This window comes from Prionailurus viverrinus, unplaced genomic scaffold (assembly GCF_022837055.1).
Source record: "Prionailurus viverrinus isolate Anna unplaced genomic scaffold, UM_Priviv_1.0 scaffold_35, whole genome shotgun sequence".
NCBI classification, from domain to species: Eukaryota; Metazoa; Chordata; class Mammalia; order Carnivora; family Felidae; genus Prionailurus; species Prionailurus viverrinus.
In genome coordinates this window covers 2,481,616-2,494,961 of record NW_025927605.1, presented here as the reverse complement: position 1 = coordinate 2,494,961, position 13,346 = coordinate 2,481,616, and the positions used below count along the sequence as shown (strand labels likewise).

Here is a 13,346-nt window from a genome sequence, read left to right as displayed (position 1 = left end):
CTGTGCCCAGGCAGGTGGCAGAGGAAAAGGGCAAGCTCCGTGGACTCCCATGTTCTCTTCTGGTCCAGACTCTGGATTCTCTCTCTGGGCTGGCAACTCTCCTCTGACCCCTCCCCTTTCTCTAAGCAGCTTCACTCCCGCCTGACAATCTGGAAAAACTTACACCTGCCTCCAAAAGGACCCAGAATCCTCTCAGAAAGTGTGGTCCTCCTAAAGGCCCCATCTCTACCTGCCACCACATAGCCCCGCCCAACCCCATCCTGCCCAGGCAGGCAGCCTGAAAGTTGCATCATTTGGGAACGGTGGCAAGAACGCCAGTCTGGGAGTTAGGAGGTCTGGGTTCTAGTCCTGGACATGCTCTCCTACCGGTTACTGAGCTTGTCCGAGTCACATCCTTTCTCTGGCTTCAGTTTCCCAATATGTAAAATGAAGGTAACTCCTGACCTGTCCTGCCGCGGCTACCCTTTAAGGATCAAATGGAGAGCCCCTAACTCACCCACCAGGCCCTGCCCCACCACAGCCAGACCAGACTCACATGACCCACTTCTTCAACTTCCGAAATTTTTAGTTAGTTCCTCAAATCTGCCCAGCTTTCTTTACCCTTCCACAGTCTTCCTATTTACATGTTCTCTGCCCAGAATTCTCTCTTCTCTTTTCCTAGTCATTTCCAATTTAATTCATATTAAATGTCACTTCCTTTTAGAAGCTTTAGGCTTAATCGCTTCTCAGCCTTTTGGCTAAGATCAAGTGTGGAAGCGTTAAGTCGGGTACCTTTGTATTTCCTCACAGCCTCACAACTATAATTGAGATCTTTATTTATGTGAGTGTTTGGTTTCTAGGTCTCCCCCAGAGAAGGGTGGCAATGCCTGCTACAAAATAAAACCCCACATAAAAATATCTGTTGTGGACAGTTGCCTGGACGGAAGGACAATGAATTGCATGCGAAAGCCCTTCAGATACAACGGCGTCTTGGCGCTCGTGAAGGGCAGCGGATCACATCCCGGGCTTTTGATGACAGTGGGATCACGCGCTCCCGCACCACGTGCGGTCGGTCAGAAGACACCCTCCCGGAGCTGGTCCGGGACCCGGAAGCGCGGTCTCTCCCGAGCTTCCCGGTGCACTAACTTCTGTGCCACGTGGCCTGAGGCCCGCAGCTGATTGGACGGCGGGTCGTCCCGCCCCTAGCCTTGGGTCCCAATGGATGCCCGGTGGGGCCGCAGCCAGCCTGAGACCGCCAGACCATGGGGGCCGCTGTGGCTGGGGTCCTGGGCTTCCTGCTCCTGGCCGCCGCGGGGGGCTCGGCTGGGGACGAGGCCCGGGAGGCGGCGGCCGTGCGGGCGCTCCTGGCCCGGCTGCTGGGGCCCGGGCGGGCGGCCGCCTTCTCGGTGTCGGTGGAGCGCGCCCTGGCGGCCGAGTCCGGCCTGGACACCTACCGCCTGAGCGGCGGCGGCGCCGGGGCGCGAGTGCGGGTGGTTGGCTCCACCGGCGTGGCCGCTGCCGCGGGGCTGCACCGCTACCTGCGCGACTTCTGCGGCTGCCACGTGGCCTGGTCGGGCTCTCAGCTGCGCCTGCCCGAGCCGCTGCCCGCCGTGCCCGAGGAGCTGACCGAGGCCACGCCCAACAGGTACGGGGCCCACCCGCCGGGCTCCACGCCCCCCCCCCGCGGTTGCCCCCTCCCGTCCCGGGGCACCGCCCCTCGCTGAGTCCCCGCCCCACCCCGTGCTCTCCCGGTCGCTACCGCAGCGACCGAGACTGAACGTAGCGCCGGCCTTAGGGTGGCACAGCTCTGGCTTCAGATCCCAGAGGCTCTGCCTCTCAAAGCCGTGTGTGTCCTTGAGCAAGTCACTTAGCCGCTCAGAGCCTCGGCTGGCTCATCTGAAAAGTGGAAGTAATGACCTCTACCGCGCAGTGTTGGTTGTGAGGATTTGCACGGTGACGGGGGTAGAATTTGTGGTGCATAATTAGTGACCAAAAAACGCTAGTCATTTCCCTCCCCACCTTCTGTTGGAAGATGCACCACAGAGGAATGGTATCCACCCCCTCGCAGCCTCCGTTCTGGAGCTTGTCCCACCGCAGGGAGGTCGTGTGTTCACTCATCTGTCTCCCCTTTAGACTGTGGGGAGAGAGACCCGCCCCCCCATTCCAGGATAGGGACCGGTGTTGCCATAGAGCACTTAAACACGGTGCAGAAGGGGGCTCTAGAAGGGTCAGCTGTGCTCTCCCAGATACCTGCCTGGCTACAGGTCGGGGGCACGTAGGAAGCTCCCGTACTGATGCCCACAGTCCGAGGCCCCAAATTGGAGGGTCTCAGGACCCTGGCCAAGAAAGTTCTTGGCTTTTGGGGAGGAAGATTCAAGAGCGAGCCGTTTAGAGAAAGGGACAAAGACTTAGGAAGTCTAGAAGTAAGAAAGGTGCTACTTCACAAAGTAGGGATCTCTCCTCCCAGAGGAGGGGGACGACACACACCCCTTTGCTTCTAACGAAGGGATTTATAAGTTTTTTTTAATTAGCTATCCATATAGGGAGAGGCTTCTCACTTTGGCTTTAACCTTTACATTGGCTGGTTAGCTTTTCCATTGTTTCAGGGTTGTGATTGGGTTGTGGATTTACCCATAAGGAGCAGTTTTAAGAATGTCCAGCCTTTGTGGCTTTTACTGCCCGAGGGAGTGGGGTCTTGTGACTCTTTTTATGACCTGCTGACTTTTAGATTAAGGGTCAGCCTAAAACCAAAATGGCTTTACTTTGGTCACCTTGTCACCTGAGTCTCCCTTTCCTCCTGCCTCAGTACTGAGTCTCAACTCCACCTGGGGTGGGTCCTGGAGTGAAGCAGGAGAGGGGTTACATTTGGGACCCCTCCCCTCTGGGCTAGATCTGGGGTTGGGGGGGGTGGGGGGCATCCCCGCTGCCCCCAGGGACATGCCGCGGCTCATGCCCCTGCCCGCAGGTACCGCTATTACCAGAATGTGTGCACGCACAGCTACTCCTTCGTGTGGTGGGACTGGGCCCGCTGGGAGAAGGAGCTGGACTGGATGGCACTGAATGGCATCAACCTGGCACTGGCCTGGAGCGGCCAGGAGGCCATCTGGCAGCGGGTGCGTGCCCACCACATCCTCCTTCCCCCTGTGTCCCTGCCTCCCCCACAGCACAGCGTCTGGTACCCAGACTAAAGGCTTCAGAAGTGTCTGTGGTGTGCACGGTGGCCCCAGCCCTCTGGAAACAGGCTTCTATTCTGAGCCAAAACACAGAGGAGTGCTCTTTATCCTTATTCGTGGCCCCAGTCACGCAAGAATGAATGACCCTCTTCCCCACAAGAGCCTCTGAAGAGGACTCCTGGCTCCTGAGTTCCAGCCGCGTCCTTTCTGAGGTGCAAATCTGGCGGAGACCTGCTGCTGTCACACTCAGGAGCTCCTGTCCCCTTCGGGCTGTCCCCAGCCTGGGCGCTTCTGGGCCTGGGCCCTGAGGGCTCTGGCTGCACTGGGCCCCGTGTCGGCCCCTGTGGAGCTGGCCTCACCATCACTCTAGCCAGCCTCGTTCCATGAGGCCTTCTAAGTCCCCTTCCCCATTTTGGGGAGAGCCCCTTTGTGCCTCACCTCACCCTGGCGACAAGGCTGACAGATTAGTAAACTCACCTGTTCACAGGTCTGTTTCTCTTGGACTCTGGGCTCCTGCCAAGGGTCACGTTTTGTCTTAGTAACTCCAGGGCTCAGCACAGAGAAGAGATGAATGTTTGTGAAATGAATGAATCAATGAATGGAGATGAACGTATCTATGTGTACTCACGTGTGGGGATTGCCCTCCTCCTCAGGTGTACCTGGCCTTGGGCCTGACCCAGTCAGAGATCGATGAGTACTTCACTGGCCCTGCCTTCCTGGCCTGGGGGCGCATGGGCAACCTGCACACCTGGGGTGGCCCCCTGCCCCCCTCCTGGCACATCAAACAGCTTTACCTACAGGTAAAAGGACGGAGAACGAAAGGGGGCAGAATTGGAAAGTGCTAGAGAGTCATGGGCCAAGGAGGGCGGTATTTGGCCAGCCTCAGGGCTCTTAACTGGGCCTTGAGGGGAACTCTGTGTGCCCTGGGGGAGTGAGGACCTACGCCCTCAGGGCCATGCCTACCAGCTCCCCCTCCATTGTCCCCAGCATCGGATCCTGGACCGGATGCGCTCCTTCGGCATGACCCCAGTGTTACCTGCATTTGCAGGACATGTCCCCAAGGCTATCACCAGGTAAGGTTCCTCCCCCCACCCCCTGCTCGGCTCAGAGAGGAAATTTCTTCTTCCCTGCAAGACGTAATTAAAATAAAAACTGAAGTTCTGGATGTAGGCGTGGGCTTGATTCCTGGCTCTGCTACCGACTAGCAACATGAACTTGGACTCAGATTACATGACTGCTCTGTGCCTCCGTTTCCTTACTTGTCAAGTATATGTGGCTCGGCACAGTCTTCGCAAGTGGCACCTCTTATTTAGTGACACTTGGGGTGTGCCAGTCTTCTCTGTCCTTTCTGCTTCTCGGTGCTACCGACTCTTCCCCTGCTGTGACCGGAAAATTCCTCAAGGTCCAGCTGAGACCTCCCCTCCTTCAGGTAGCTTTGCTGGGACCCCCAGCATTGGTTACCACCTCCTTCATGCCCATGACAACCTGGTTCCCACGACTGTCACAGGGCTTAGTGCATGCTGCTGGCCTTACTGGCCACCCCTTCACCTCCCGCCTGGGTGGCCAGATCCTCATTCATACAGTCAGAAGACATTTGTCAGACAAGGCTCAGTGCTGGGTCCTGGGGATGCAGCGACAAAGGCGCACGCTGCGCTCTGCTCCTGCTGGGTGACAGGTTGACAGGGGGAGACAGGGAAGGGATAAGGGCGGGAATACACATGGGCCCACTTCTCTGTCTGGGCCGCCTCTGCAGGGAAGCCAGGGCTCAGCACTGGGCCAGATCTTGAAAAGCTGAATGTTGCTTGTTTCAGCCCGTGGGAGGGGGAGAGACAGCAGAAGCTTTTCCAGATGAGGTGAAACTCAAAGGAATAACCAGCTAGATAAGCAGGGAGGGAGGAGGAAAGGACTCCGGCCACAAGGCACAGCATGTGCAAAGGCACAGAGGCAGGAGAAACTGGGATGGGTTCCAGGAACTGCAGAGAAGCTAGTGAGCTGGCCGCGGATACCACATCAGCCTCCGGTAAATGTCTGGATTGCCCCCCGCCACTAGGGTGTTCCCTCAGGTCAATGTCACCCAGCTGGGCAGCTGGGGACACTTCAACTGCTCCTACTCCTGCTCCTTCCTCCTGGCTCCGGAAGATCCTCTATTCCCTATTATTGGGAGCCTCTTCCTGCGGGAACTGACCAAAGAGTTTGGCACGGACCACATCTACGGGGCCGACACTTTCAACGAGATGCAGCCCCCCTCCTCGGAGCCCTCCTACCTTGCCTCAGCCACAGCCTCTGTCTACCAGGCCATGGCCACAGGTTCGGTGCCAGGGGGAGGTGGGAAGGGGAGGCGTAGCACAGCTCGGTGGGGTGGGAAAAGAGACTGGGAATAACACCGTCGCACTGACTCACATCACCCGATGGTCTACCAAGTACTTGTGCACACACACACCATCTCATTTAATCACACTGTGGTGGAGAGGTGAGCTCTGGAGCCAGACAGCCTGCTCCAGCCCTGGCGCTGCCACTTCCTCCCTGCCAGTGCCTCAGTTGCCTCGTCTGTAAAGTGAGGCTCCCTCGTAAGTAGAATGATGCCTGGCCCAGAGTAAAGTCACTAAGTGCTGGCCATTGAAAACGTTCTGTTTGGCCTCTGCCTCCGAGCTGAGGTAGGTAACACGGGCCAGAGGTTAGGGGATGTGTTCAAAGCCGGTGGATGCTCCTCCTGGGGCACAGATGTGAACCCAGTGCTCCTTCCTGCCACTTGCAGGGGTGGGGCAGAGAGGGGCCAGGTCGGGAATGGCCGGCGGGGCCAGGGGGGGTAGGGCTGGGTGGGCTGTGTGTCAGCCAGGAAGGGAACCCGTTGGCTCCGGCTTCCTTGAGAGTGAGCGCCTGCTCCAAGCGTGATCCAGGACTGGCGGCATCAGCATCACCCCAGAGCCTGTCAGGTCTGCAGATTCTCCTGAATCAGAATGACTTGCGCTTGGGCCCAGGAATCTGTTTTAGCCAGCCTTCTGGGTAATTCTGATGCTTCATAAAGCTGGACAACACTGGCCTGGAGCTTCTAGCTGGGAGGAGGAGCTTCTAGATGGGAAGGCTGTGTGGATGCTGTGCCCCGTGGGCCGGGGGTGACGGGAAGGAGTGTCCCGTGATAGAGTCATTCAACTTCTCTGGACCTGTTTCCTCATCTGTAGAATGGGGTGAATGTTCCCCTGCCCCATCTCCTCTCATCAGCCCTCTTCTCTGTCTCTCCACCCCTGCCCCAACCACAGTGGACCCTGACGCCGTGTGGCTGCTCCAAGGTTGGCTTTTCCAGCACCAGCCCCAGTTCTGGGGGCCTGCCCAGGTGAGCGCCGTGCTGGGGGCCGTACCCCGTGGCCGCCTCTTGGTTCTGGACCTGTTTGCTGAGAGCCAGCCTGTGTACATCCGTACAGCCTCCTTCCAGGGCCAGCCCTTTATTTGGTGCATGCTGCATAACTTTGGGGGCAACCATGGTCTGTTCGGGGCCCTGGAGGCCGTGAACCGAGGTCCTGCCGCTGCCCGCCTCTTCCCCAATTCCACCATGGTAGGTACAGGCATGGCCCCGGAGGGTATTGGCCAGAACGAAGTGGTCTATGCCCTGATGGCAGAGCTGGGCTGGCGGAAGGACCCAGTGGCAGATTTGGAGGCCTGGGTGACTGGTTTTGCGGCCCGTCGGTATGGGGTCTCCCACGGAAATACGGAGGCCGCCTGGAGGCTACTTCTCAGGAGCGTCTACAACTGCTCTGGTGAGGCCTGCAGTGGGCACAATCGCAGCCCCCTGGTCAGGAGGCCGTCCCTGAAGATGACTACCACTGTCTGGTACAATCGATCAGATGTGTTTGAGGCCTGGCGGCTGCTGCTAACAACCACTCCCAGCCTGGCCACTAGCCCCACCTTCCGCTATGACCTGCTGGACGTCACTCGCCAGGCGGCCCAGGAGCTGGTCAGCTTGTACTATGGGGAGGCGAGGACGGCCTACCTGAACAAGGAGCTGGTTCCCCTGCTGAGGGCGGCGGGCATCCTGGTCTACGAGCTTCTGCCCTCGCTGGACAAGGTGCTGGCTAGTGACAGCCGCTTCCTGCTGGGCAGTTGGCTGGAGCAGGCCCGGGCAGCGGCCGTCAGTGAGGCCGAGGCCCATTTCTATGAGCAGAACAGCCGCTACCAGCTGACCCTGTGGGGGCCCGAGGGCAATATCCTGGACTACGCGAACAAGCAGCTGGCGGGGCTGGTGGCTGACTACTATACCCCGCGCTGGCGGCTCTTCATGGAGATGCTGGTGGAGAGCCTGGTCCGAGGCGTTCCCTTCCAACAGCACCAGTTTGACCAGAATGCCTTCCAGCTGGAGCAGACCTTTGTCCTCAGCACACAAAGGTATCCTAGCCAGCCCCACGGTGACACTGTGGACCTGGCCAAAAAGCTCTTCCTCAGATATTATCCCCGGTTGGTGGCTGGCTCCTTGTGACCGATTAACCACCCCCTGGGCAGCGTTCTTCCCGAATTCCAGGCCTGGGCAGGTTCCCAGGGCCTGGAGCTAGACAAGCATCACAGGAGGGCCCCAGGCCTGGACAGAGGAACTCAAGGCCCGCTGGGGGACCAAGCCTGGGAACTGCAGAGGGAGGTGAGCTGCTCTCCTCCCCCACTCCAAATTTGGGATCAAAGTACTGTTTTAATACGACTTAATAAACTGGTGAATCGCCTGGGCCTATCTGTCCAAACGTCACTACTGAGATGGCTGGGAGGACTCCCGGCTACAGCATGGACACTGGTGTGGATGCCATTTCCCCCTGCCCCCTTGCCTCAGCCTCCCTGTACATAATACTGACACCTGACCTTGGAACTGATAATGCCCTCCCCAAAATGTATACTTTCACACCCTCAGCAGCAAACTTTGGAACCTATCGTTGTCCCTATGGGACAGAGGCACACACAGGGGAAGGGTGCCCAGGGCACTCAGTGCCCACAGGCGAGCCCACATCTGCTTGCAAACTTTGCCCTCCCTCTGGCCAGTAGCTGAAGAAGGGGTATGCCCAGGAGTGGCCTCAGCTCTGCTTTGACCAAGATAAAAGGTGGGGAGAGCAGGCCCCAGACTGGCGGGAGGGCTCAGCCTTGAGATTATGCTGGAGACACAACAAGGGGTGGGCATGCCCTAGGCGGGTCAGAGCAGGGGCTCTCGAGCTCAGAGACCCAAGCCTTGCATTCCCGGCGCCCCTCCGAGCTCCTCTCCCCATGGACCGCACTGTGGTGCTCATCACGGGCTGCTCCTCTGGCATCGGCCTGCACCTGGCTCTGCGTCTGGCATCCGACCCCTCCCGGAGATTCAAAGGTATATGAGGGGCTGGGACAGAAAGGAGCAGTCGCTAGCCCAAGGAGACCCAGGTAGGGGTAAGCAGGGAATTCAGATCCTTGTCTTCTCCCTGAACCTCCAGTGTATGCCACGCTGCGGGACCTGAGGGCGCAGGGCCCGCTGCGGGAGGCGGCCCAGTCCCGAGGGTGCCCTCCTGGCTCCCTGGAGATGTTGCAGCTGGATGTGAGGGACGCAGATTCCGTGGCCGCTGCCCGGGCACGCGTGACCGAGGGCCGCGTGGACGTGCTGGGTGAGCCTCCCCGCAGCACGTATGCAGGAGCCTTCCCCACCCTATGTCCAAACCAAAATGTCCTGAGGCCCCGGGAACTCAAGGGGACCGGCTGGGTCTGAGGAAGGCGAGGCAGGTGGGGTTCGGCGTCTCTTCCCGCAGTGTGTAATGCGGGCCGGGGCCTGCTCGGGCCGCTGGAGGTGCAGGAGGCTGGCGCCGTCGGGTCTGTGCTGGACGTGAACGTGGCAGGGACGGTGCGGACACTGCAGGCCTTCCTGCCGGACATGAAGCGCCGCCGCTCGGGACGCGTATTGGTGACGGGGAGCATGGGTGGCTTGATGGGTGCGTGGAATGGGGGAGGGCCAGCGGGAGGGGTGGGGCCTGGTGACAGTGCCAGGGGCTACAGTGGGCTCCGGGCGCCTCCAAAAGCTTCATCTCCCCTGGAAGGGCTGCCATTCAACGCCGTTTACTGCGCCAGCAAGTTTGCGATCGAAGGTCTATGCGAGAGTTTGGCGGTTCTGCTGCCGCCCTTCGGGGTCCAGTGAGTCACCGCCCCACCCCCAGAGCCCTCTGAACCCTGATTTTGGGAACCCCAGGACCCTGACCTGTTTGAGCCACTCTCAGCTGGTCCCTCTCCACTGCGGCTCACATTTGTTGTGTGCCAGGTGCAGCACTGGGCACTTGGCACTCGTTATCTCACTTCCGCCACCCAGCTGGGAAACTGAGGCCCAAAGAGGTTAGGTGACTGGCCCAAGGTCACACAGCTGAAGGGAGCCTGCCAGGTTAGAATTCTGACACACGGCTCCCTCACACTCTGGGGGGCCTTTCCCGCTGTAAGCCGCTTTTCAAACGCTCCCGAGGCCCACGCGCAGACCCCTTCCCGCCCACCCCGCCCGCCTAGTCCGGCTGCTTACTGCGCCCCCGCCCACCCGCCGCTCAATGCCCGCAGCGTGAGCCTCATCGAGTGCGGCCCGGTGCGCACCGCCTTCCAGGAGAAGCTGGAGGGCGGCCCGGGCGGAGCGCTGGACGGCGCGGACGCCGAGACCCGCGACCTCTTCTCCCGCTACCAGCGCCATCTGGAGCGGATCTTCCACGAGGCGGCGCAGGACCCGGAGGAGGTGACCGAGGTAGGCGCCGGGCGCGGCCCTGGGAGCACGGACGGCGCGTGGGGGTTGGCGGCCAGCCCCAGCCAAGCGCCTCCTCCCGCCGCCCCAGGTCTTCCTCGCCGCGCTGCGCGCCCCACGCCCCGCGCTGCGCTACTTCAGCACGGAACGCTTCCTGCCCCTGGTGCGCATGCGTCTCACCGACCCCAGCGGCCGCAGCTACGTCGCCGCCATGCACCGCGCGGTGTTCGCCGACGACCCCGCCGAGGAGTCCGCTGCCGACCTGCGCGGCCCCGCGCTCGGCGCTCCTTCCGCCACCCCGCAATAAAGGCTTGGCCCGCCGCTGTCTGCCGCGCCCTCCTTTGCGACCCCAGGGGCGCGCGGTTCTGGTGGGGGGGGGGGGGCGTGTGCGACAGGCGGCGCGTGCAGCGGGTGGGTGATCTGGAAAGACCGTGGCTAGCCCGGGTTATACCAACGCGGAAAGCGAGGCCCAGAAAGAGGAAGGAGCTAGCCCACCGAGGGGCGAGGTCGAGAGTGATTCCTGGATTCCCGCAGGGTGTCTGCAGCAAGAGTGAGGCCGACCTGGGAAGGAGGAGAGTCCTTTGGTGATTTGGCCCCCACTAGTCAGGAGACTTCAGGCAAGGGCCTTATCCTGAGTCTGTTCTCTTAACTGTAAAATGGGTATAAGACCTATGTCATGGGTTGTATGAAGGGTTGAGATAATTCCTGGAAGTGCTGGGAAGGAGGTTTTAATAGCAGGCACCGCTATTACCGCTACTCTTAGTGGTGTTACTATTATGCGTTCGTGTGCAGAAGCCCGATGTGTAGAGAAGAAACAGGCCAAGTGAGTTATAAGGCTACAGCTCCACACATCCTCCTCCGTGTCCCCTGCCCTAGACAGAACTCAGCTGGAGGGATCACCACCAGCCCAGAAGCTGCCACTCACCAGGAGGTTCAGCTAAGGCTCCAGGGCAGGCTGGCCTGCCCAATGGGCTATCCTCCTTCCTGAAGCCAGGGGCAGAAGCCAGAGAAAGGGCTTGCAGGGTTGTGGGGTCAATTTCCTGCTAACTTCCCGAGAAGTAGTGTGCTGAAGAAGGGGTGAACAGGGAGGGTACTTGATGAGGAGGGTGTGGGTAGAGGACAGGGGTAGGGGTGCCTAAGAGATGGGGGAGAGGGACAGAAATGACTACTTGGAATGGGCAGGGCCATGGCTACAGAGATTTTGGGAAGCCAGAATAGAGGGGAAACTGCTGGGGGGTTGTTTGGAACCTGGGGGGAGGGGAAGGAGGTACAGCATCTGGACCTGCCACTACCTCCGGGTAGCCATCCACTCTGGGCGTTGGACTGCTGGCTACTCCTGGGACAGGGGGCCTCAGCCAGCTCATCCCTGCTGTCTCCCTGCCCTGATGGCCCATATGGTTCTGCTGTGCCTTCAGGATCCAGAAAGGCCACCAGAAGGGGAGAGGGCCAAGATGGCATGAATCTCTGAGACCTGCTCTCAGAGCCCAGCTCTTGTCCCCCAGTCTGTTCCTTTGCACCCCAGTGTGAGTGTGTGTGTGTGTGTGTGTATGCATACACTCACAAGGTCGCACCCTGGGGTGGGGATGCAATGATGAGAAAGGCAAAGTGTGACCCCTCCATGAATTTACATTCATAATGTTTTTAAAGGTTTTATTTTTTTAATTAAATTTAATTTTTTTAATGTTTATTTTGAGAGAGAGCGAGCGAGCCTGTGAGCAAGGGAGGGGCAGAGAGAGAGAATCTCAAGCAGGCTCCTTGCTATCAGCACACAGCCCGACTTGGAGATCGGGGCTTGATTTCAGGAACCATGAGATCATGACCTGAGCCGAAATAGAGAGTCAGACACTTAACCAACTGAGCCACCCAGGTGCCCCAAAGATTTTAAGTAATCTCTGTACCCAACGTGGGGCTCGAACCCTCAACCTCAATCAAGATCAGGAATCACACACTCCACCAACCGAGCCAGCCAGGTGTCTCAATTACATTCATACTTTTTTTTTTTTAATGTTTATTTATTTATTTTTGAGGGGGAGAGAGAGTGAGAGGAAAACACAGAATACGAAGCAGGCTCCAGGCTCTGAGCTGTCAGCACAGAGCCCGATGTGGGGCTCGAGCTCACAGACCACTAGATCATGACCTAAGCCAAAGTCAGATGCCTAACTGACTGAGCCACCCAGGCGCCCCACATTCATACTCTTAATAGTCTCCTGCAGTCCCATGACTTCGAGGACTGTTTATGCACCCATGAGCCTCACCAAAGTCTCCAATATCTCCAACTGTATTGCTTCCCCAAATTCCAGACACACATCAACTTCCTACTCAACAGCTCCACTTGATCCCTAATAAACTTAATGTGTCCAAACACAAGTTCTGATTTCCAGATCTCCCACTGCTCCTGCCCCAGTCTTCCCCACTTCAGTACCCGACAACTCCACTCTTCCTTCTTGCCCATCCCTCAACCAACGCATCAGCAAATACCCTCAGTCTTCAAAGACTGGAAGATATTTTGGAATACTCTGGAAATCACTCCGGTCTATGCACTCTGGTCTACCATCACCGCACCTGGATTATTGCAGCTGTTTCCTAACTGGTTGCCTTGATGCGACCCATGCCCACCAAGTAAAACTTCCACAGAACAGCCAGAATGATCTTTTAAAAATGAAAGTTATTCCATGTCTGTGCTTAAAACACCTCCTGTGGCTTTCTAAGTAAAATCTGAGTCTTTTCTCCAAGACCTCCAACACATTCTTTGATCTGGCCCCCACCTCCTTTCTGACCCTATCTTTCATCACTTACCATCATCTGATTCAGCCCTACTGGCTTTCTGCCCCAGGGCCTTTGAACTGGCTATTCCTTCTATCTGGTACAGTTTCCCTAATCTCTGATTCTTCTCTTCCTTCAGGTCTTTCCCTGGACGACCTTATCTAAAGTAGCATTCCCTACCCGCCCCTCCCACGCCAGTTATAGTTCCCTTACCCTGTTTCATTTTTCTTCATAGCGCTTATCACCACTGGATGTGTCAGAGATTTATTTATTGACCTGCTGACTTTATTGTTACACATTTATCTATAACTTTCACCACCCTATCCCAAGACACATAGGAACTTAAGCTCCAGGGCAGCTCGTTGGTTTGTTTTGTTCACTGGTTGATCCCTTATACCTAGAACCATTCCTGTTCATGGGAGGCACTAAATCCACATTTACTGAATAAAAGTGACTGTTGGTTCACAACCTACAAGTTCCCTGGGTGAAATCTGAAACTGGCTCCCATACACAGAGGTCAAGGAGAGACCAAAGAAAGAGGCAGAGCACTCCAGATTGGGAGGTGGGGGTTTTAATTAGCAAGGGAACTGACATATGAGACTTGTCCTGGGCGACTACAAGACAAGTGGGTCTCTGCACTTGCCCACCAGAATCTTAATAGTTTATGTAGAGGCCTTAAATAGGTTCCGCCACATATACCATCCAGATGGTCTCGACGACACATTGCT

General features: G+C 57.8%; 2 protein-coding genes across 4 annotated transcripts; both read left to right on the top strand.

The window, feature by feature from the left end:
• The first annotated feature begins 1,178 nt into the window (after nucleotides 1–1,178).
• Nucleotides 1,179–7,859, top strand: NAGLU (N-acetyl-alpha-glucosaminidase). 2 transcript variants are annotated; one of them, XM_047845938.1, is made up of 6 exons: nucleotides 1,180–1,624; nucleotides 2,945–3,092; nucleotides 3,806–3,952; nucleotides 4,140–4,225; nucleotides 5,203–5,459; nucleotides 6,410–7,859. In XM_047845938.1, the coding sequence occupies exons 1-6, from the start codon at nucleotides 1,242–1,244 to the stop codon at nucleotides 7,618–7,620; spliced, it is 2,232 nt and encodes a 743-aa protein (XP_047701894.1). In that variant the 5' UTR covers nucleotides 1,180–1,241; the 3' UTR covers nucleotides 7,621–7,859. The 2 variants fall into 2 exon arrangements, with proteins under 2 accessions (XP_047701895.1, XP_047701894.1); XM_047845939.1 differs by lacking the exon at nucleotides 2,945–3,092 and having other exon boundaries at nucleotides 1,179–1,624.
• A 329-nt stretch (nucleotides 7,860–8,188) lies between these two features.
• Nucleotides 8,189–10,175, top strand: HSD17B1 (hydroxysteroid 17-beta dehydrogenase 1). 2 transcript variants are annotated; one of them, XM_047845941.1, is made up of 6 exons: nucleotides 8,189–8,481; nucleotides 8,585–8,752; nucleotides 8,894–9,073; nucleotides 9,179–9,272; nucleotides 9,681–9,858; nucleotides 9,947–10,175. In XM_047845941.1, exons 1-6 carry the CDS (start codon nucleotides 8,385–8,387, stop codon nucleotides 10,160–10,162), a joined length of 933 nt encoding a protein of 310 aa, XP_047701897.1. In that variant the 5' UTR covers nucleotides 8,189–8,384; the 3' UTR covers nucleotides 10,163–10,175. The 2 variants fall into 2 exon arrangements, with proteins under 2 accessions (XP_047701897.1, XP_047701896.1); XM_047845940.1 differs by having other exon boundaries at nucleotides 8,558–8,752.
• Nucleotides 10,176–13,346: the final 3,171 nt, after the last annotated feature.